Genomic DNA, 23,693 nt, shown 5'->3' on the forward strand with positions numbered 1-23,693 from the left:
ATAAAATCAATTTGCACTCCTTGTGATCTAACATAAATACTGTTATTATGTGAATTATACTGTATAGTGTTAATATATGAAAATCTAAATGTAAATATGAAACTTGATACAAAAATATAAATAGAAACGTTAATCAGTACTTATAAGCTGCATGCAATATAAGCATTGTAATGCAATGGAGAATGTGGGAATAAATTACCTCCTGGTTGGGTTACTATTGGGAGGGAAAAAAAAACACGCACGCACGCGCACACTTCCAATTTTCGCATCACAAAAATGCAGTTTGTTTGAGACGTTATTTCAGCTGTTGCTTTTCTTCAATCTGTCATTTTCTTCCTCATCCTCATCGCTTCTGCGTTTGAATTCTTCGTTTTCAGAATGTTAAAATTCTGAAATTGAAAAAGAACATCATGTCTTCTTTTTTAAAAAATTCAATTATTACTAAAAATAAACGAAAATTTATTGGCAAGCTCTGAAAACACCGAATTGCTTTGATTTGCTGGCAGTTTAAAAATTAGATCTGCACATCCTCTCAGAAAGAATAATTTTAATTCTCAAAGCACAAAAGCCTGAATTAAAACCTTATGAAACTTTCTACGAAGGGAAATAAAACAAACTTCAGTGTAGAGTTGAGTAGGCTCATGTGGAAGTGGCAGAGTTTAGAGTTACCGAACTGGCCGGTTTTATCTTGGAAAAGAAAGCCGGGAAACTCAAGTTTTTCCTCTCTCTGAAGAAGTAAAGAAACCAACCAGAGAACACAAAACGCACGCAGACAAAAATAAATACGAATGTAGAGCGATGTAGAGAATGCAATGCTATATTGCAGTGGCTTCCAGTAATAAGTCCCGATACACCATGGAGATGTCGTGCGATAATAATGAGAAAAATAAGAGAGAATCTCAGATTAAACGTAAAGCTAAAATTTCTTTTTTAAATTCTTTTAACAATAAAAGCAAACTCACGGCTAACGACTGACAAGTGGAGCAGTAATGACGTGCACTTTAAACGCAAGCCATTTTATTCTTCTTTCACGCCACTGCTTTATGCGAAAGTATTCCGTTAGGAAACTGTTATTTATGAGAAGCTGACGCATCAGGTTTTCCTAGTGGTTCGCCTACAGAACTGCTGATTTAATGCGTCTGCGCGAAATCTGTGCCTGCGTCCCACTCGAAAACTTCGTAATCATCAAGCAGAAAGTGTAGTTTACAGGTGTGTAGTTAAAGATCGCTATGCGGTAATCAGCTGGCAATGAGCACTGGTTTTATCACGCGGTGCAACTTCTGTAGCCGGAAACTGTTAATAAGAAATATTTCCGCGAGAAGAGTCTGTTCAAGATGGACATATTTTGGTTTAATCGCTTCGCTGTTCTGCTGCTGCTTTCGGTAACGACGCGATTAATAAAAGTGCTGGCGTTTTCGCAAGTGAAAGGATTAGACATCTGTAAAGAGACCCAGAAAACCCTCATGCTCGAATATATGTGCGGAAACCGTCAGGTAAACGACAGCATTTCTCTCTACCACGATGTCTGCGACCTTAACATTGGTTCCCAGGACACGGACTCGTCCAAAGCGCATCCGAGTCGCTTAGCAAGAAGCCTTGGTTTTGAGAGCGGCATCGAGTGTCCCGTGAATTTGAGTTCGGTGGTCGCTACGCGTTTTTCATACGCCGAAGATCGTACGACGGTCTACAACCACGTTCACGAAATAGCAATCTTGCACAGGGAGATGAACGCGATGATCTCCCCGCGCGGTTATCTCAAAGACACCCTTCGCTACTTGCAAACGGAGAACTGCGGGATACAACGAATTGAGTTCGAACTGCAGAACTGCGCCGCCTTGGAATCCCTTTCCCTCGTCAAGAATCGCATCGACTTCATTCACGGAGATGCGTTTGTGGGCCTCAAAAAGCTTGTGCACTTGGGTCTGGAAGCGAACGAACTTCGCAGTTTCCATCCGCGGACCTTCCGTCCTTTGAAGAATCTCCTAACCCTGAACCTGAAGGATAACCGCCTGACCAACCTGTCCGGTGTCCTCTCGCCTCTCGACCTTCAGGTAGGTGCTGCTTTCATAAAATGCTCGCCAACTCCGTTGAAATACTGTTTTAGCAATTATCGAAAGAGTAATAATAATAATAATGGAAATAGTTAAACAATTAATAAAAGAAGGCAGTCATGCTTCCGACTACACTGAAACGAGACGTACCTTAAACATCGGTGGTTCCCGGTAGCGAGCACGTTCTCATTTGCTGTCAAGGTTGTCAAGTTCTGTAATATTTGACGGAACGGAAGCATTTTTCCGCTAGCGCTTCGGCATTCCCCATGTTGCAATGAAAACAAAAGTGCGTCGTAATCTTCCGGTTCGAATGAGGTTATTTTAACATCTTAAGGCCACGTGTCTACTTAGAACGGCACGGCACAGTTGTTTGTGATTTGCCTCGGGCTACTGTGTGACATCGTTCGCTTGACTTCCTTTCCCAGCTCACTGGAGATCGTGGAGCCACGAATTAAAACAAAACCCGCAGTTTTCTTGGAAATGGAAGTTAACTAAAGAGCGGCAATGCCACGTGGGGAACGTTTCCTTAATTTTCCTCAAAACCTGTTGCGGGATGGATCCGTTGAGCTGCAAGCCCTGAGTCTCAGATCTCTTGATCAAACGTAATTCTGAGCATATAAATTTGACCTTGCGAGGCTCAGACTGTGTTTGTCATGCGTTTTAATAGGAGATGTCTGGTTGTCTTTACAGTGCATGGCACAGCCATTTCTGATTTGCTGCGAACGCTATAGACGTAACGGATGTAAAATTAAGACCATTAAGACGTAACGGATGTGAAACACCTCCCCCTATAGGTGTGTGGGAAAGAAACAAAATCATTCATAAAAGAAATGACTGCGTTTCGTAGCACCGAGACTGACAAAGTTATTCTCACCTCATTGGAGGATATTTAAGAAAACTGGTCTGATAGGCCTTGAATCTTGGACAGCGGTGCAGCTGGAACGTTCGTCGAATAAGAAGAGCATCAGTAAAGCGATGAGTAGGACTTGAGATTAACTAGGAAAAGTAAGGAAGCGTGCAGGAAGAGCCGCGTGCATTAAAGCAGATTGTTCTTAACTCCACAGGATGGATTTCACTCTCCAACCCGCAGGCTGTGGGTTCGAACCCCCCCCCCCCCGCTGTGGCCATGGATATTCCCGCTTTTCGTTAGATGGGAGGTGAATTTCATTTCCCTGTGTGAGACCATCTTTCTGTAGACGACTTGAAAGAATTCCATGTTGATCTCTTGAGCAGGGTTGTTTCCAGACTATAAATATATATACTGTACGCCTGCAGATGCGAGACCCTTCGACACTTGTGCTGATGTCAGAAGAAGGAGAATCCATTCGGATATTAGAGTAATCAATGAGTTTGGTGGGATGATTGTTTAGTATTGTGTGTGGGAAAATTAGCTTTTCTTTTAAGGAAATTCTACTTCTTAAAGTGGTAACTATTTTGCTTGTACAACAATTGGGAAATTTACATATAAAGCACGTGATTCTTGAGAAGTGGGGTCTTACTCGTGAAATTAAAGGTAGGAGGGTTTTATTGTTGTTGAGTGTTTCGATGTCACTTCAGTGTCATTACAGATGCTTCAACTTTTATTTTCAGATGCTCAACGTGAATGGAAACGGTTTGTCTTCAACAGAAGGAGTGTTTGAACACATGACATCCCTGGAAATCTTGGATCTCTCGGGAAACCCTATAAAGACGATTGGTCCGAAGGTATTCGAAAGAACGCCCAACATTACTTCACTACATTTAAGTAATTGCAAACTGGAAAGTGTCGAAAAAGTGATGTTTACACAGCTGCCACACGTTGAACTACTGGACCTGAGTTACAACAACTTCTTAACTCCTTTTCCCCAGTTACCAATGCCGAATTACCACCCTCTGCACTTCCTTAATCTGAAAGCGTCGAATTTATCTTCGTTCCAGACGTCATTTCTTACTCTAGATTCTATTGACCTTTCCGAAAATCACATAACCACTCTCGATCGATGGATGTTTGGTGTCAGCGTCTGGCTTCAAAAAGTGAATGTCAGCGGCAATCGCATTTCTACTATACACAAAGAAGCTTTCGTTACAAATCCCAGTCTGGTCAACTTGGACTTCAGTCACAACAACATTCGCACGCTTAATTTTTCCCTCATGGGTCACTGTAATATTCTTCATTTGAATCTTTCTCACAACCTCCTGAAAGACGCAGCTCAGTTCCTCTGCTTGTTCAAATTAACAACATTAATACTCTCCAATAACTACTTGGAAACATTAAACGAAGTTGGACCCTTCTTGCATATGCGCACCTTTGATGTAGCAAACAACAGACTGCGCATAATTGGGATGAGGGACATTCCACCTTATTGTAAGGAGTTGCATCTTGAAGGTAAGTCCGATTCTCGTATTAAATCCAAAGTCAATTCTTCTTCTTAAATCTATGAAAATAGAGGCGTGTTTGAATTAGCGCGTGCTCCACAACACAACACGTTCTTCTCAAAAACACTCGCATTTGGATGTGTATTTCGATGTCATCCTGAGACGATCGTTATTATGAGAGGTCACAACGTATCGGTGCAGTTTACTATCTAAATCATGGACTACTAATGGCCGCGTCGAGCCCATTACTGACCTGATGAGCCAATAAAACTAATTTTGTTTCCCTTTGTGGAGATTTTTAGGCGTCTGAAAATATGTGGAGAAATGGTGGAGAAATCGCACTTTAAAATTTTCAAAGCGCTTATTTGAAATGGGTTCCCGCCATTGCAGGTCCTTAACTGCTTCCGTAAAGTCGCAAAGTGACCCGTGCTCTGTACTACCTAAGTGTCTCATTGACCCTCGTTCGAAAGATCGACGTCCAGTATAAGGAACCCTCATTAGGACTTAGGTGAGTTAGCCCGTCTCGTACGAAAGTGGGAGGGAATTTCCTTCCCTAAACTAACTGTAGTTTGTGATTCGCCCAGAAGCAGTCAAACCTGCTAGAAGAAACCACACGCAATTCGTGGGCACGACACGAGTCCACTGGCTCGCGGGCTGAGGAGCTTCATCCTTTCACTGCAACGCTGGAAGGGTCAAATGGAAAAATCTGGATAAAATAATCTCAGGGAAGTTCGAAATTATAGGGAATTAAATTTTAATTTCCGATAAAGCGTTTAACCGTTTTGACTCAATTTTAAAACAGGATTAGTACGTGCAGCACCTTTTCTGTGAAAACAGGCGCTGCACGTGCTCAGAGTAAACTGCGTGCTTTCTTACTCGCACAAGACTTTATCTTAGTAAAGCAATTAGAATGATTATTATCACATTTCCTTTCATAAATTACGCGACACACATGGCGTATCAATGACTTTCTTGATAACTCTGATACAAAAAATCCATCTCCCTGTCCCTTTTAGGGATAATTTTGTATAGAATTACGAATTTGTAAATGTAAATATTTTTTAAAATATTATTAATATATCAGTGTTTTATATTTTTTTTTCGTGATAAGTAATCTTAAAGTGCTTCAAGGTGGTTCCTCTCAACAATCTGAGCGCGTTGTGCGTATAAATTATCGAAATCCGTCGCGTAGTTTTCATGTATTCAAAATTCCGATATAAACTGTGGTGAACAGCGATAGAAGAAAGGACTTCACATTCTTAACGGGTAGCAGCAGCTCGAGGAAGTAAGGTGTGTACGTGAGTAATGAAGTGTAACAAATGCCTGAAGGATCTTGTTGTCCGAAGGAAAAGGTATAACGTGTAGAAAATGCGTTCGAAATCTGCATGTTCCGGCCTATCCGAATCTAGATGGCAACGGAAGTCCTTCGCGAAACGTGACGACTGGAAATGTCTGTACTGCAGGAAGAACAAAGAAATCCACATGGGGACAAATTAGCAATGTAGCTGATTTGACAGGAAGCAAGGCGAGACGAGTCCTGGAAAGAAAAAGAAAGAGTGTGAGCCCTCTACTTTAAATTCATTTTATTTTTCACTCGAAAACGGACTAGAGCATATAAAAGAACTGTCGAATCACGTTATTTTTCAATAAGCAGAAGAAGCAATCATTGAAAAGTCTAACGAATCAAAGGAAAAGTCACAGACGAAAGTGGAAGTGGAAAGTTTTCGGTACACACCACTAGGTAGCAGCACAGTAGGATGATGCCGGGATAGGGAAGAAACGCACATGCTCGTTCTGTCGCTGTCTGCAGCAGTCTGGCGGCCGTGCTCGAGGAGTACGACAGTTGTTTCTTGTGGGCAAAGGAACTTCCTGCAAAGAAAGTCCATTCCAAGGGATGTTGACGAAAGAAGTTTCTGTCACGTGCAGCAGTTCACATTCGCAGGGACGCTTGACACTTTACGGCGAATGCCGATCTGGCTGCCCTCTCGAGCTTGTGACATAAGCCACTCTGAAACGGGTGGAAGAGATAAATAAATAAACAAATTCCGTGTGATGATACAGCGTTCCCCCTTTATACGGGAGTTCATGGTACCATCTAGTCCCCACAAATTTTATCCTGGCTTTGGAATCGGCATAGGCTGACGAATCAGACCTATGGCTGGGTCAGAATTCCTGACTGTAATCCGAGTGGGCCCTCGGGCCGATTTGCCTGCTTGTGGAATGAAAAACACTGGATAAACTGGCGGAAAAAACCCTGCTATCCACGCCCAACACCGGATAACTTGGCTATGGCTGAATGGAGATCCTTGAGTTCCTTACGTCGTTGATGGGAATCGAACCTAGGACACTCCTTCCCCAGGCATATGGTTGCGAAGCACACAGCCACTAGGCTAACCGCGAAGGTCTGAGAGTAGGTATGCAAACCGAACAGTTTTTTTTATTTTTATTTTTATCATTAACCAGACGTCTTATAGAAACGTGTGGTAAACATAATAATACTTCGAAAAATCAGTTTACTACATGAAGAGGAATTAGGATTCATTTAAATCTCCTACTTGAATTTTGAATTCCACCACTATTCCTGGTTCCTTGGAACTTCGACAGCGCTGCTTCTGCTCATTGAGCTGTGACCGAGACGCGTGGAAGTAAGACTCGCTCGAGCTGTTTGACTCGCTCTTCTGTTAAAAGTGCGAATGTTATAATCAATTCTTTTGCCTCTCCCTGCATGAGGCTCATTAATCAGTGAACGAAATACAAGCGAGTACTCAATAAATGCTAGCTTCGTTTACATGTCTCAAACCGTTTTATCTTTCCAAGTGCTATTATTATTTTTGTTATTTACAAAAGACTGAATAGAATTGTGTATAACCAAATTTGGGAGAAATTAGAAGTTGTTTATGAAACACAAATAACACTTAATCGGAGTTCCCAGTTTAGCCGAATGGCCATGCGCTCCACAACCTGGGCGTGGACTGCAGGGTTTTGCTCCCCAGTTAATCTGGGGTTTTCCTCCTGCAAGCAGGCAAACCGGCTCCGGGAACACACGCATCGACAGACATAGGACACGCCGGGAGGCATAGGGCCAACCACCTTATCTTCGGGACGGGTACGGCTAGAAAGTGCTTAGGATACTCCGTAACAGGCCAATACGCCTAATACGAAAAAAGGAAAAATAAAAGATATTTTTCGCAATGCATTTCTGAATTTGAATATGCCCAATATTCGCCGCCTTAAGCTCGTGATGCGATTAGAAACACGCGGTGCTCCAAACCATGAAGTTAGCACTGTGCGAGAGCGGCAGCGCGTGAAGACGGGAATGCAAAATATGATCACTGCCGCAACTGCGCATGGCTCGAAAGCAGCCACAGCAATATACTGTACAAGGCACAAATGAATACTAAAAGCAGTTTCATCATTTCGAAAATATTAGAGAAATTGGTAAAAATTAGACTCGTGAAATTTTTGGACAAAAACAACTTCTTTTCAAAGAATCAATTTGGGTTCAGGCAAAAGTTTAGCACAGAACATGCTTTACTGAACTTCACAAACACAGCTTACACCTCCTTTCACGAACATAAACTAACATTAGCAGTATTTCTAGATATACACAAAGCTTTTGACTCTGTATCACATGATACAGAGTCAAATTAGGACAGTCAAATACAAAAATGAATTAGGAATACGAGGTGCTGCCCTAAACTGGTTCAAAAATTGCTTAAATGCCAGATCCCAAATTGTAAAAATAAATACCAGCTATAGCAGCTCCAAAACAGTAGACTGCGGTGTACCACAAGTATCTGTGTTGGGACCAATTTTATTTAATAATTATATCAATGACTTCTGCAATCTTAACAGTAAAATAAATACTTTTGCAGATGATACAGTACTAATTTTCTCTAACAGACAGCCGAACAAATGAAAACCATCGTGAATGCTGATCTTTTGAAAGTAGCAAATTGGTTTCAGTCAAACAAACTCAGTCTGAATGTCTCAAAAACTAAATATCGAAATTTTAACTTGCGAAATACAACTGGCAAAATGAATTTCCCTGCACAATTAATTTTGCCTGATTGGAATTGCAGGACAAATTCAAATTGCAACTGCGAGAAAATAGAAAAAGTCAGTGTAATAACTTACTTGGGATTAAAAATTGATTGTAAGTTAAGCTGGAAACCTCATATTACCGATGTCGTAAATAAAGTAAGGATTATGTTAAACAGACTTTACTACCTAAACAGATTCTTAAATTTAAATATGCTGAAAATATTATATTCTGCCTGGATTCAAAGCGCTCTACACTATGGCATATTTAAGGTGGGGAGGAATCTATCGCACTACGCTGAAACCTTTAGTCTCCATTCAGAATAAAGTGATTGAAATCTTCACTAAAAACAAATATAAGGAAACTACAATGTGTAATAAATACACCATACTAAACATACTACCCCCTAGATATTTATACGTCTATATGGCATATTTTTTCATATAAAACCACAACGAATACGTCAATATCAAACAAGATACTTTCCTTAGTAGACATAAGGGCCTAAAATATTTAGTTCCGAAAGCAAATAAAGAGGCAACACCCAAACATTAGACTTATTTATAGCCAAAAGTATTCAACAAGCTACCACCTTTGAAAATAAGAAATGAAACTAACCCAAACAAATGCGAAAATTAAAAATGCGCTCCCAAACAAGCTAAAGTCGTTGAATAGCACAAAATAGAAAGAAAGAATGCTTTGGGGAAACAATTAAAGTTATCCCCAAGTAACTCAGTTTTAAAAGCAGAATACAAATGAATAAGAAACATTGCTGATAAAGAAACGCTGAAAGAAATTAATACGAGACATGTTAGCCTCTGAACAAAATTAAGTAAAATAAACATCTGATGGTGAATTGCAGTCCTAAAGCCTTTGAAACCATAAAACAGCTTCGCGAAAGAGGCAAAACATTTCAACAGCTAGCCAATGATTTCAGTCAACACATTGTACGCTCCATCCTAGAACTGTAGGAAAAGATATGTCCTCCCCCCGATACACATACACACTTTCACAAAACATATCCTCTACCAGGATGCATGCATTGTACGTCATCCAGAACAAACATTATTAAAAAGAAATACGTATTAAAGAAATTAGTATTATGTATATAAACTATGCAAGTGTAAGTATTTGTATATTGTAATTCTAAGCTGTGCAATTGAGGTGCTTGGTGAAACATCCGGAAAGATTAGAGAGCAGAAGGAGCGTTGGTGGTGGAATAATAATGTACAAGGTGCAGTGCCGGCTAAGAGGAAGGCAAGGAAGAAGTGGAACGAGTCAAGAGTGGAAGATGACAGAAAGGAGTACAGAGAGAAAAAGCGAGAAGCCAAAAGAGTTGTTGCACAGGCGAAGGCCATGACATATCAAGACCTTTATGATCAATTACAAACAAAGGAAGGACAGAGAAAGATATATCGACTGGCAAATGTAGAAATAAGGCATCAAAGGACTCGTACATGTGAGGAAGATCAAAGACTCTGGAGGAAGGGTAGTAAGGAAGGATGTGGATATAAGAAACAGATGGAGAATATACTTTGAAGGGCTTTTGAATGAAGAAAATGCAAGGACTCACAGAGAAGATAGAAAGCCTAATGATGGTGCAGAACATCACTAGAGTGGAAGTGAAGGAAGTCGTAAAGAGGATGAATAATGGAAAATCGGTAGGCCCTGACAGGATCCCTGTGGAGGCATGAAAGGCACTAGGGGAAGAGGGATTGACCTGCTGTGGGACCTGTTAATAAAAGTTTGTCAACAGGAAAATATACCCAAGGAATGGAGGGAAAGAACCCTTGTCCCCATCTACAAGAGGATGCCCAAGACTGTACGAATTGCAGAGGAATAAAGTTGATGTCCCACACAATGAAGATCCTAGAGAGGATTCTTGATGGAAGACTGACGAAGGAGGTGGAAATTGCAAATGGGCAATTTGGTTTCATGTCTGGTCGATCGACGACAGATGCCATCTTTGTGTTACGACAGATGATTGAAAAGTTTCGAGAGAAGCAACGGGAGCTACATCTGGTTTTATTATGAACATCCAATCCGACTACATAAGGAGTCGGATCGGATGTTCATAACAGCCCGTTTTATGTTCTCTTTCAAGACATGCAAGTTGGGAATGCTACCAACATACACAACGGATTTCAAATACCCCCATAGCAAAAGTCACATGGAGTGATGTCCGGGGATCGATGCGGCCATGCCGTCTGAAATAACTGACTGATAATCCTACCATTACTGAAATGCTAAGTAAGAGGCGCTGTACTGAACATTCAATGTGCGGCCGTGCTCCATCCTGCATAAAAATTATCGAGTCCAAACGTGTTTGCTGCAATGCAGGAATGACAAAATTTTCCAGCATTCGTTGATAAATCTCTCCAGTAATGGTGCGGGTTACAGAACCTGTAGGGGTAATATGCTCAAAAAGTATGGTCCTATTATGAAATAGGCTGTGAAGCCACACCACACGGTTACTATTGGAGAATGCAGTGGTACTTGCTGGATCGCATGGGGATGGTCAGAGTGATGTCCAAGTTCTGTAGTGATGAGTGTTGACCGATCCATTCAGATAAAAATGAGCCTCATCACCCCACAATATTTTCCAAGTCAGTCATTGTCGACCTCCATTCGGGCAAGAAACGTTAGTGCGTAGCTCATGCCCTTATCATTATCTGCGGTAGTTAGTGCTTGCACACGACCGAACTTATACGGATAGAAGTGTATCCTTTTCCGTAAGATAAGCAATATCAAGTTGTTGGGCTATGGCACCAGCGCTCGGACCAGTACTGGTCCCTCTGTCGTCGAACACAGTAGTAGCAACGTCTGTTACTGTCTCTTCTTGGACTGCTTTCCGTCCTATATCAGTCTAACTCCAATTGATCCAGTTTCTTCAAACTTCTTAATCATAGCTTGCAGTCCTACAGCTGACATAGGACCTGTATGCAGGTTATGAAGCCTTCTAAATTGCCGAAGGGCTGCTACAGCATTGCACTGTTTAAGGTAAAACAACTTAAGAAGCAAAGCACGTTGAGGCAAGGTAGGATGCATATCGAGCACAATTCGTAAGTCATTCGAATAACTGCCTGAACGTTCCGAATCCCCTTTTAAGTGGAATTGGTGGTGCTACTGTGACGTACACACAGAAAAATTTGCATAATTCTTTTTACCTGAGTTAATTGCAAATATCCGACTGCTTTCTGCTCCGCCAGCCCCAAAATTTCCCTTATCGGCGACTTTTGGTACTAAATATTTTTTTTTCGCGGAATTCATTTCCCCATGCCTATGAAAGTCTCAATATAAAACGTGGTCTCATTCCGTGTATCAGTTTTAGCTACAGATACCTGTAGCTAAAAGTTAATTTATAGCTGTAGGAAAGTTAATTTATGGCCATCCTGTACATTTGTAAAATAAATAAATCAGCTAAAGTCTCTTAGTCCATTCTAGGAAGTTGGTGAGGCCTTTTAATCCTGTCTAACTTTTTGAATACTCAGTGGGAAGTTCAATCTTCACTAATAGCCAATCAAAGATATCTGGCCCAAGACTATAAGTACTTAAAAGTGGCAACCGATGAAGTGACAGGCAAACAAGTACTGCCATCTTTTGGTATCTAACCTTAACAGGATATGGTTTTGTCTGAAATAATGTAGATTCCACGGTAGACATTCCTGAGTTTAAAGGACGAAAAATTCCACTTTCTGAGAGAAAAATCCCGCTTGCCTCGGGAAACTGCTAAACAAAGGCTTAGAAGAAGTTCCTCCAGGCCGGGACTAGACTCGAACTTATAAGTCTGTCTTCGTGCGGTCTAGCGCAGTGGATGCAGTCGCTAGACCGCACGAAGTGTAGCTCAGTGGAAGACTACTTCCACTGAGCTACACAGGCCAGAATATACATTTGTTCTCATGTATATATTGTAAATAGTCAGGGTGAATAAAATTTCTTTCATTGGGGAAAATACAATTATTATTGTTATTTGAATAGTGCGATATGCTCTCCATACATTTCAAATTTCCTTTTTTTTTTAACAGGAAATCCATTAGTTTGCGACTGCCGCAGCAAATCACTCGGTGAAGTGTTGTATTATGATCCTGCTGAAGTACTTAAGGACACCCCCGTATGCAACTACCCACCTTTCAAAAAAGACGTACCCTTCCTCTCGCAAACCGCCGAGGACTTGAGCTACTGGAGTTGCCCTCTTCCTTGCAAATGTTTTTGCGCAGGTTACGATGACACCGCCGACCTCCATTTGGACGTCGACTGTAGTTCTCTGAACCTGGACGCAGTACCCGAAGAGGTCATAGCTTTTATCAGTGACACCAGAGCCGAAGGGAACCGCACCATTTCGTCACCTGCTGTTCAAGTTCATAGCATAAACTTGGAAAACAACAACCTTAAAGTTCTCGACAGAAGGTTGCTCAACGCTGGATTATCGGCATTGCTGCTGGCCCGCAACTTACTGACCACCCTGCCGAATGACACTCTGAACGCCATGAAGCTGGAAAGGATGACAATGTCTGGAAATCCGTGGAGATGCGACTGCGAAACTGTCGATTTCAAACATTGGTTCCTGAGGAATCTCCACGCGGTAAGTTCTACTGAAAGAAATGTTTTCGATGTCTGTTGAGGGCTTCGTTGCTAGGAAATTGGGATTTTTAAATTGCAAAATATTTCTTCTCAGAAATTCTCAAACGGTGGCTGAAAAGAACAAGAAAAGCAATCTAAGCTTTCCTTATATACTTAATAAGACTTAACTGAAATACATCGCAAAACAGAGTAAAATTATTTAATTAAATGAATAAAAAGAGATTTTTAAAAAAATAAATATAAGTATCTCCCATCTCCAATTTTTAATATTGGACTGTCTTGGAAGTAAATGTTTGTTCCCTTATAAATATCCAACATTACTGAATATTGCTAGGTGAACAGGTTGAAAGCCTGAAGTAGGCTTACAGGTTGGAGGCTCCAACCGTAAAAGTTGGCGGCTTACAATCATTTGTGCAATGCATTCACACAGAAAAACATTCAGTGTGATCAAATTTTTTTTTTACCCTTGAGTATTCATTGAGGTCGTTTTTGCTCGCACTGCTCATCAGAAGTAGTTAGTCTTCTCATTCGTAAAGACGATCTTTGACACTTTTTTGATCACCGTAGATGGACGTATAATGCCGAAATGAGTTGCTTGCACGGCCGTATATCATGTGCTAATCTCACCCTTCATTTTAATGCACTTTTTTTGGTGTTTTCTGCAGGAACAACAAAAACACGTCTTTGAACGAAATGTCCTATGAAGTTAAGCTAGTTTAAAAAACAAAAACAAAAAAAATACTTAACTGACTTCTGGTTAAAAACTAACTTCTTGTTTAAAGAACAGGTTTTTCATTGTATCTTTTAGATTGTGGACGCAAATACCACAAAATGCATTAGTGGAGATGCGAACGATGAGGAAATCTTCATTATCGACTTGGGAGATTTGGATCTGTGCCCCATTTCCATAGTAGTCTACGTAATAAGTGGCCTCACTGTGTTAGGTGAGTACGTTACTTCTGTAGTATCTGAACCATACATATATATTATATAGTTCTTTATTATATATACAGTATATAAATATATAATCCAGGCAAATCCGCATCGTAAAATGTCAATCTGCATAGAATACGAATTTCGTGGTTCTCATTGTATTATTTTAAATTTATACCTTAACTAATATTTTTGGAATGAAGTGAAAAAGTAATTAGATCCGTAATGTATATTTCGCTTTCTCTCTCTCTCTCTCTCTCTCTCTTCTCCTACAGACAGCAGCATTCGAAACCATTCGCAGAACAACGGGATGAACGTTTCAATGAGCCTTCCGGGTATTTTGCAAAACAGTCTCACGAATGGTTTTCTGTTTTTAAATTATAAAATGTTAAGAACATCACAATACGCGAAGTATTTTGTAACGTTGTTACAATACAAAGTGTTGCCCTCTTTATTACAGCCTGTAAACTTTCAGAACACCAGAATATTACGCTGGAGCAAGACGAAGAAGTTCGGAATGCACTCGACCGACATCTTAATCTCTGCTGACATGAGGTATTGTTGCTCTTCCATCAATAACCGCAAGAATTTCTCGGTATTGCATTGGAGATTTCAGTGTTCAATTGAAAATCGCATTTCGGGTAAAGTGGGTCAGCCTACTTGGCCAAAAACGATGGTCGTACTATCTTCGGCAGTGTCGATCCCATTCTCGCAGGCATTCGACAAACTGCAGCGGGAATTTTCGATTTAATAACACCGTCCTGTGTTTGCCTCCTTTTCGCAACAAGATGCTTGCGATGCTGTTATATCAACCAGCATGCCGGACGTTGACTCGATGTTTTCCGTTTATTATACCGCTCTGGGATGATCAGCACACCAAAATTCTGTTACATATGACCACCCGAGCAGGAAAATGATTTCTGCTGTCGTCACCCCCATTCGCAGTTTGTCACACAGCTCACGACCTTTGTCCATATTCACACATCAAGGCCAACTTTTTTACGATCGGTCAACGGCCAATCGTGTAAAAATTGAAAATTGCTCGACCTTAAAAAACTGAGGACTCAGTGATATAAAGCAAGGACGGCCTTCCTCAGATTATTTGCATGTGTTGATGGTGGTTATGAAATATGCGTGATTTGTTGTTGTCTTTTTCTCCTTTTCCCATGTTAGAACGTCTTGTTTCATTAATCTAATTCTCATCACAAGAACTTTATGTCTTTTCATTTCCTGTATCAGGTTGTCAAAATTCGCTAGTTTTTATAATGTTCTCAAGTTGCAAGTTCCAATTTCCAAGATTCTGTTCCTTGGTTTCAAATGCGGAATATCAGAAGGGAAGCTGGATGGAAAAAGAGGGAGAGGTAGACCCAGAGGAATGTGGCTTGAAGACATTAAGCACTGGACTGGCTTGAATTACCATAAATGTTCCAGAGCAGCAAAAGAAAGCAAAAAGTTCCTTGACATGGTTGCCAACCTCTTTCTTGGGATGACACTTGAAGAAGTTGTTCTCGTAGATGTTCGCCTTCACTTACTTCCTAATTTGCGAAATGTTTTCTTGTTTTAAGTATCGAAAGAACAAACGACAGAAATATTTAATGCCCAGTCAGTTCCGTCACAAGTTTTCATCCTGGACAAAATGCCAATTATCGTCATAGTTTAGAATTTATTTAGAAATCGGTTTCTCCGACATTAACAGTAATGAAATACATAAAATCAGGGAAATAAAATTTAACTTCCCTGTGACAAGCACGAGGGAAGTTAAAGCTCACCCTCACCCTTTCTCTCTATTTAGACACCGATGTCCATGAAGCGACTAATTGAAAGGATGCTTTTGTTACTAGATTATAAACTCTACTTTTTTAAGAGAGAGAGAGAGAGAGAGAGAGAATATTTATAGCGAATATTTATAACTTGCCTGGTTGGCCGTGTGGTCAGCGTATCCGCTCTCCAACCAACAGTCTGAGAGTTTCCGAATCCCACCGTGGGCATGGAAGTCCCTAACTGTCCTTAGGTGGTAGATGAAGTTCAGAAAATAAATTTAAAAGAATACAAAAATAACAAAGTGCTATCGGTCTACTGTTTGAGTGACAATGATGTATACAACAAACATTTCAGATTCTTATCTAAGCAATAACGACAACTAAACGGCGCGATACGAGGAAGTCGTGAAAAGTGACCCCGTTTCGACAGTTATCGTGAAATTTTGTCGTAAAATTAATGACTTCTAGTACACGATTAAGAAATTCTTCCGGAAATTTGGGCTCGATTTTGATCTGCGTTGGATAGTTTGGATTAAATTTTTATCACGATATATTTTTATCGCCAACTTTTTATGACGGTGTCATTGACCACTTCACAAAGAAGAACCGGAGGGTAGAATTTGTATTCAAGTAGCTATCTTGAAAAATATAGAATTTCATTTGTAAAATAAATGTTGTATTTGTACGATTAAATGTACATAAATTTCTAAATACATAGGTTTAAATGGTCAGTACAGGTAACTCGTATAACGCGGTACTTATACAAACGCGGTTTCAATATAATGCGGTCTACAAATTGTAGTAACCCTTGTTCTACGCGGTACTTTTACAACGCGGTTTTGACAAAGTTTACTACAATTTCTAGATAAAATCTAGAAATTGTAGTAACCCATTATCTTTTCATATAATTTTCACCTCGCGACTTAAAAATCAAATTTTATCTTCGTTAAATTCCTGTCTGCCCGTATCGCGCAGGTAGTTACAAGTAGCGAATTCATATTAGGAGAAACACCCTTTAGCACGCCTGAACGTCAATTGTATACCGTATAATGTGTTTATTGTTGAAAATTGTCCTCGTTTTCTGCCAGAAAAGCGCATTAAAAATCATAAGTGTGTTATCTCAAGCTGAGCACTTTATTTTCTGCTGAGTTACATACGTAATTAATATGTAATGCTTTTTTATGTAAAACATTATTTTTATAGTAAGCCACAAATTGCATCGAAAGGGAAAAAATGAATATTGGAAAGAAAATTCGTCTCGAAAAAAAAAATTAAAATCATGGATCGGTTGAAAAATGGAGAAAAACCAGTTGTTTTTGAGGACTTTGAATGTAAATGGATCAACAATTCCAACGGAACAATCAAAAGCAAACAAAATGAATATAAAATCCGAGAAAGTGTTTATTGCTGGGTCAACGGTAAGTGCAAAGCTCGTTGCTCGTCTACGCAATTTTCTAAGAGAAAAATGAAGAAATCTCTAATGATTTGGAAAGAAGATGCACTCAAAAGAAAATTCCTTTGAATGGAAATCTTATTAAACAAAATACTCTCAAAGTTTATAAACATTTATAGTGCAGGCCAAGTGTTCAATGCGGTTGAATCCGGGTTATATTGGAAACAAATGCCAAAACGCACCTATATTACGAAAAATGAAAGATCAGCTTTTGGATTCATTTCCAAAGACAGAATTACTCTACTGTTTTGTAGTAATGCATCAGGTGATTACATGACAAAACTAATGTTTATTAACCTATCCTCAAATTCTCGTGCTATGAAAGATTAAAATATGCACTATTTTGTTTTGCCTAAAACATTGATGCATTATGTGCGATGAAGTTTAAGCACAATTTTTATACTTTTATACTACGTATTTGTTTCATAGTGCATATGTTTTCTTAACTTACATTAATTACCTGAATTAAATGAAAATATATTTATGTTGGATTTGTCATTGTTGTTTATATGATTTTTTAAAAAAAAAAAACGATTTCGTAACATAATTCTACTTATTGTATGTGATCTGAGTCTCGCATAACGCGATTTATATAACGCGTCATTTCTATGGAACCTAACATCCGCGTTATACGAGGGTTACCTGTACATAGTTTTAAATGGTCAGTAATTCATTATTCCGCTAATCAGACTTCAATCACACCTCTCAATCCCTGAATGATAAAAAGAGCAAGCGTGCATTTCAAGACCAGCATTCGCCCCTGGGTCACAACACACAAAACTCAAGAATTACATCCATAGTTCAAAGGTCACCAAATGGGATCTCTTTTTGGCCATGTACTTCAGTCTTTCATAATCACGTTGTGTTTCATTCGCGGTTTTGTGGCTGCCTGAATTATATCTCCATCCTCGCTCATAGCATCAGTTACCGCTGATCCCCTAAATTTGAAGCCCCAAACTCCCGTCCCTTTTCTATTATTCAGAGGTAATGAAAAGTAAAATAAAAAATGTTTGTATCGCCAATGACTGAACAAAGTGGAAACTGAAGAGTCGCGTTGACTGCAAAAAAATATATTTTATTACGTTTTTGATTAAGTTTTTCAGTTTGAACTCTCACATTATGAATAATCCGATCGTTAAGTAAAATGAGGCCTCGCTTTGTTTACCTTTGTGTGTGTTTAAATGTATGCTACTTGAGCCCTCTTCAAACAGTAATAATAATGAATGTTTTATGTATTATTTGTTAGTGCTGTTGATTGCAAGTAGCACGCTGTACTTCTGCTACAAACACAACTACGTCGTGATCAAGGTGTGGCTCTACTCACACGGGATAACTTGGATCAAAGAAGAGGACTTCGATTACGATAAACAGTTCGACGCTTTCATTTCGTACAGTAACGAGGACGAAGAATTTGTGCAGAAACATCTGATCTCAGGTGAGTAAGCGGACGATTTCAAACGCCTTTGAAAAGTATGAATTTTGTTTCCTTAAAGAGACATAAGTTGATCGTTGTGCTTAATATAGAGAATTTTACGTAATCCCGTGGAATATTAGTAAACTATTCGCATATAATTAGGAATAAGAGTAGCACAAAACCAAAGTTTGTCACATAGATAATAAGAAATAACTCACAAATATGAAATAACCTAAAAAAAAAACAATTGGTGAAACGAAAGAGAAATGCAAACAGGAAAGAACTCATCATGATGGCCTGTAAGACTCTAGAATTAGAGAGGTTGTTCGGGAAGCACCTCAGGATCCCACTGTTAATGAGAGGTGGTTTCACAAATGAAACAGTTTTAATGAAATATCCCCTGTGGAAACGCCATTATTGCCTCCACGGGGCTATGCCGCCCAAATGAAACACTGTTTTAAGTTCGATTCTCGTCACCGACCAGGCGAACTTTTTTTCTAAACCTTTCTTCGACCAATTTTCCAGTTATTGGATCCCTGGCATAGACGAGTAGGGTTTTCCCCTCTCTCTCTCTCTCCAGGAAACTCGTGGTTTTAGTCCAAATGAAGAAAACTCACCATAGAACGCACATTATTTCAGACGGTAATATATCGTGTTAGGGTTCATGAGATGGAGCCAGTTGTCTGCCCTACTTCATTTGTCTGTAAAAATCATTGACAGCTTTGTGTTGTCAGCTATCTCAGATGGCTAAGAGTGGAGATTGGCTCTTCCCAGTCTCCAAAGGTTAGTTGGGGTTAAACGGACCTGCCTACACCCTTTGCGAAATAAAAGATGTTAGCACATTTATTTTTTATTTCATTTATTTAGAATGTGACGTCAGAAAGATAAAAATGGGATGAAATACTTCTCAAAATGTTTTGTAGATTTTTGACATGTCGACGCATTTGGACTGAAGACCATCTGTACATCAGAAAAGTGCGTTTTCTCATGTACGCAAACAGCATTGAATGAATTGGACACTACAGAAGTGTCAATAATATGAAATTATTCGTTGCTAAAACAACTACGACGAACTACTACTAAAATGGAATAGCTTTCTTTCAGAGAAGAAACACGATAAATTTCACCTTAATTAATCGTAACGAAATGATTTTCTCTTATTTAGAATTGGAGAACCAATTACCGAAATACAACCTGTGTTTGCATTATCGGCACTTCATCCCCGGAGAATTCATTCACCACAACATCAGCGCAGCTGTCAGCAACAGCAAGAGGACCATCATCTTGCTCTCGAGGTAATTTTCTTCTTTATTTATTCCTCTGCGTTTTTAAGGTCTATTATTAAATGAAAAATAGTTCGGCTGAATGCGAATCAGAGGATTCGCATTCAGCCGAATATTTGATAAAGCTACAGTATCTCCAGTTAGCAGTATGCTGAGAAAACACGACAAAAAACTGCGACTCCACGTTTGATGCTTATTAGGTAACCTAATAGGTTTCGTAATAATGTGTAGAGGTGTAATTACACGACACCTCCAAGAACTCGTCGTGGGAGGGTAAGTGCAATCTACTCTTCTCTGCTCTTTAATCCACCAACAACCCAGCACTCCACAACTATGATGTCGAACAAATTTTGTTAATGCATATACACTCGTACGTTGGCCACTTTTCATCCGTGTAATATCTTCGGAATATTTCCATTTTCAAATGTGTTCTCCTTACACCCAACACATTTGTTTTTTACAAAGCCAAAATATCATGGCCACCCAGATCGTTTCCGGTCAATTAGACAGTACGATTGGAAACATGCTCGTGGCGGGCGTATCCTCGTGTGGGGCTCATTCTTGTGGGCATCACTAAGTCCTATCAGCGCACCCTTAGCACCCCTTGGCCCCCAATTCTTACCTGGGGGATTGTTTCGGATCTGGTTTTTCCTTTCGTGATCAGAATGTGACCCAATGGATCCTGACTCTTCCGTGCCACAAGAATCCTATTGGGCAATTATGGATCGAAGAGCATATCCACGCATTCCGTGTGCACCCCTGGTCGCCTAATTCTTTTGCTTTGAATCTCATCGTACATTGGTGTGATCGTGTGGAACACAGCATCCGGTGGTCGATGCCAGTGCTTCGTTAGGTTGCTGACCTCTGGGATGGTATTGTGTGTGGGTGGTCCAAAATATCTGAGGACCCCTTCCGTGGTCCAGTGGAGTGAATGCCAAGGTGCAAGCAGTCATCTCGACCAGAGGAGGGCGAACACGCTACTTGGCAAATCTATCGGAATATTTTGGCTCGTGAGTTTGTATGCCTCCCTACAAATTGCAGTTTAACCTTTCCTGTGAATTTCTTTTACTCCAATTCTTAAACAGTGGAGCGCAGGATTCCTCTCTCTCTCTCTCTCTCTCTGTCCCCTATGGAATTAATTGGTATTTGTATGTTTTGCGAACAATATTGCTAGGGTTAAGAGACACTGACGAAGATGTTGGTGGGAATTACAAAGTTTAATTGCTTATGATTTAATTTAAGTTTTCTTTGAAATGTTATGTGGAAATCTTAAAGCTGATTCTTTCCGACATCGTTATGACCCACCGTCTTTTTATCCCCCCACAGGAGCTTCCTACAGAGCGAATGGTGTGTTCTGGAATTTCAGATGGCGCACGCTCAGTTCATCAGAGACAAGATCAGCCGCATCATCATGATCAAGTTGGAAGAGCTGCCATCGGACATTGACCTGCATCCGGACATCAGAGCGTACCTTGCGACTACCACTTTTCTTCAGTGGGGAGAGAAGTTCTTCTGGGAAAAGCTGAGGTATGCACTTCCCAAAAAGAAGGTGGAATCGTTTCGGGCGCAGCAAATAACTTAAATAAAGACACTTACGATGAAACCGTTCTGATTGCTGTTTTTGATTTCACAAAATTTCTTTAAAAATATCGAATTACAAACGCGTGTGTGACTTTGTGGTGACTTCCGTAACGCAGAAGAGAAACCTCATCGATTCCGTCTCGTCATAAACTAAATGAACTTTTTCCAGGCTCTTTCTTGATCTGATTCGAGAACTGGTTGATCTTTGGCACACACAAGGAAGTTTTACCTTCTTATGGGAAAAAAAAATGGGCTTTAAATAAGGCTGCTCTGCAATGTCGACTGTAGTGTGCGATGTTTCTAAATCTTCTACCTGGGTCTACCGCCACGTGAGGTCCGTTGTCGGTAACCGGAAGAGAAGCGTCGCAAGTCTGAGGGTTCTCAATCTTCTCCTACCTGAATCCACCGCCATGGGATATTGCGTCGATTGTTGAAATGGCTGGAACGTCTCGCTACGAAGGAGCTGCACAGTGCCGCGGTGTTAAGGGTCTTTCAGGGCAGATAATGATCGACGACTCGAACAAAGAAGAAACATGAACGACGCTTTCGAGTAGACAAAAGATTCATGTAAAAGGCAGTGCTGAACTGTAAGTACTTATGTATGTGATATTCCAGAGCAAGAATGTACATCAAGTGGGTCTGCTTATGGGTAAAATAAGACTGCATTGCATAAATTAATATTGAAATATCCTCTGAAATAAGTCTCTTTTCATGCGGTAGATACGTTCCCGTTCCACAGAAAACTGCATATAAAAAACGCACAAAAAATCCTTACTTACGTTGAAAAATTAGGGATACTTTTCATACTTTTCTAAAAGCGCATAAAACCGAAGCAATGAATTAAAATAAACCTAAAATCGCATAAAAAAGTTTATAAAAATTCAGGAAAATAAGAATGCCTAAGTTTGTTTTAAAACTTTATTCATTTAATTTTATTGAATAATAACATATTTTTTACATTTTGTCATCATAATTATCGTCGCTATTCGACAATGTTCGGCAACGTTTGCGAACTGGTGCGAAATCACTTTCATCACCCGAAGAGATGTCAGCGCATCAGATCTGTATGGTAAAGGCAATGGTTCTTCACAAACAGAATTAGCTTCATCCTCATTCTGTGCTGATTTTTCTTCTGACAATGTAATCAGTGATTAAACTTTGCGATGATGATTTCACTAATTTTTTATGCAGCTCGCGATATCCAGACATAAAGTTCATCGGCTCACGTTGCAATTTCAAGGCTCGTTCAGAATTTGTGTCATTAACAGGAAAATGATTTTCCAATTTATTGCACACTTCAAGAGCTTCTCGAATTATATTTGCAGTGAGGGTGATAGGTTTTTCTTCCACTTCACTACCGTTTGCTGGATCTTCGACGATATCTAAAGTTAATCGATATCCAATAATATCATCGTCACTTAAGGCGTTATCCACATTCTTGTTTCGAAGCCGTAGTGCCGTGATTTTTTAAAAGTAATAAGCCTGCAGATTTAAATTTTAATATGAATAAGAGACAACGGACTTTCTTTAATTTTGGTGTTAAGAAATCTCTTATTGAAGGTGTTTGTGACGCAACAGATAGTGAGTCATCCACCTCCGGCCTACAAAGCAATCTCCAGGATGTTCAAAGGGAGGGGAAAACTGCCAGTACGCAGGAGAAAAAGTCTACATTCAATCGTAAGTACTTAGAATAATATTATACATTTTTGGTGATCAGAGTGCGATATGTCAATGAAAATCGGCACAAATTAATTTAATGTTTATGTTTAATTAATTATTAATTAATAATGATAAATCAGCTAAATTAACAATTCATAATTAATTAATACATTACAAAATAACCAAGGTGTTCCGTGAAAATTCAGGATTTGTGAAGTAATCTGTCATAGGAAAAGTTTGGGTAACGCTGGATTACCCTGTTATCGCAATGGATTCTTCTTCTGTTGACATGCGAAGAAGTGTCTAAAGGTCTCGTATCTGTGGGCGTGCACCGCATAACTTCAAATCCGCATAAAAAAGATCCGCATATAAAGAGACCCGAGTGTATATATATGTGTTAATGTAAATCAGACTATGTAAATTAATTAAATGATTTGTAAATAACACATTGGACTGATCCTGTTAATGCACTATCCAGAACATTTCGAACTTGCATAAGATTAAGTTTAAGTGATCAATAATCAAGCCGCAACTAATTAACGGTAAAGATTAACATAAGTGGGGAATGCTAACAATATCTG

At 39.6% G+C, this 23,693-nt stretch overlaps 2 protein-coding genes across 3 annotated transcripts in view; one reads left to right on the plus strand and one right to left on the minus strand.

Annotated features, from left to right (window-relative positions):
* LOC150092501 (uncharacterized) overlaps positions 1-23,693 on the minus strand; it is a 64,094-nt gene that overhangs the window by 39,350 nt on the left and 1,051 nt on the right. The window contains exon 1 of one of the 2 annotated variants that reach the window (XM_090414512.1): positions 963-1,054. The exons of the other annotated variant lie outside the window; for it this stretch is intronic. The gene's annotated coding sequence lies outside the window, so the exon portion shown is untranslated. Of the gene's footprint in view, positions 1-962; positions 1,055-23,693 lie in introns of those variants that run through there. 2 annotated transcript variants of the gene reach the window in all.
* Positions 1,201-21,923, plus strand: LOC150092502 (uncharacterized). The gene is made up of 7 exons (XM_090414513.1): positions 1,201-2,051; positions 3,642-4,416; positions 12,474-13,030; positions 13,838-13,973; positions 18,422-18,610; positions 19,755-19,884; positions 21,199-21,923. Exons 1-7 carry the CDS (start codon positions 1,335-1,337, stop codon positions 21,452-21,454), a joined length of 2,760 nt encoding a protein of 919 aa, XP_090270639.1. The 5' UTR covers positions 1,201-1,334; the 3' UTR covers positions 21,455-21,923.

The sequence above is a fragment of the Typopeltis vanoorti genome, chromosome 25 (genome assembly GCF_054136105.1).
Source record: "Typopeltis vanoorti isolate ZY-2024b chromosome 25, IOZ_Tvanoo_1.0, whole genome shotgun sequence".
NCBI lineage: Eukaryota > Metazoa > Arthropoda > Arachnida > Uropygi > Thelyphonidae > Typopeltis > Typopeltis vanoorti.

Bases quoted from the DNA above. Each gene is read 5' to 3' on its own strand.
- LOC150092502 (XM_090414513.1), top strand. From the start codon at position 1,335: ATGGACATATTTTGGTTTAATCGCTTCGCTGTTCTGCTGCTGCTTTCG. The intron at 13,031-13,837 runs GTAAGTTCTACT...TGTATCTTTTAG, and splicing joins TCCTGAGGAATCTCCACGCG to ATTGTGGACGCAAATACCAC. The intron at 19,885-21,198 runs GTAATTTTCTTC...ATCCCCCCACAG, and splicing joins ACCATCATCTTGCTCTCGAG to GAGCTTCCTACAGAGCGAAT.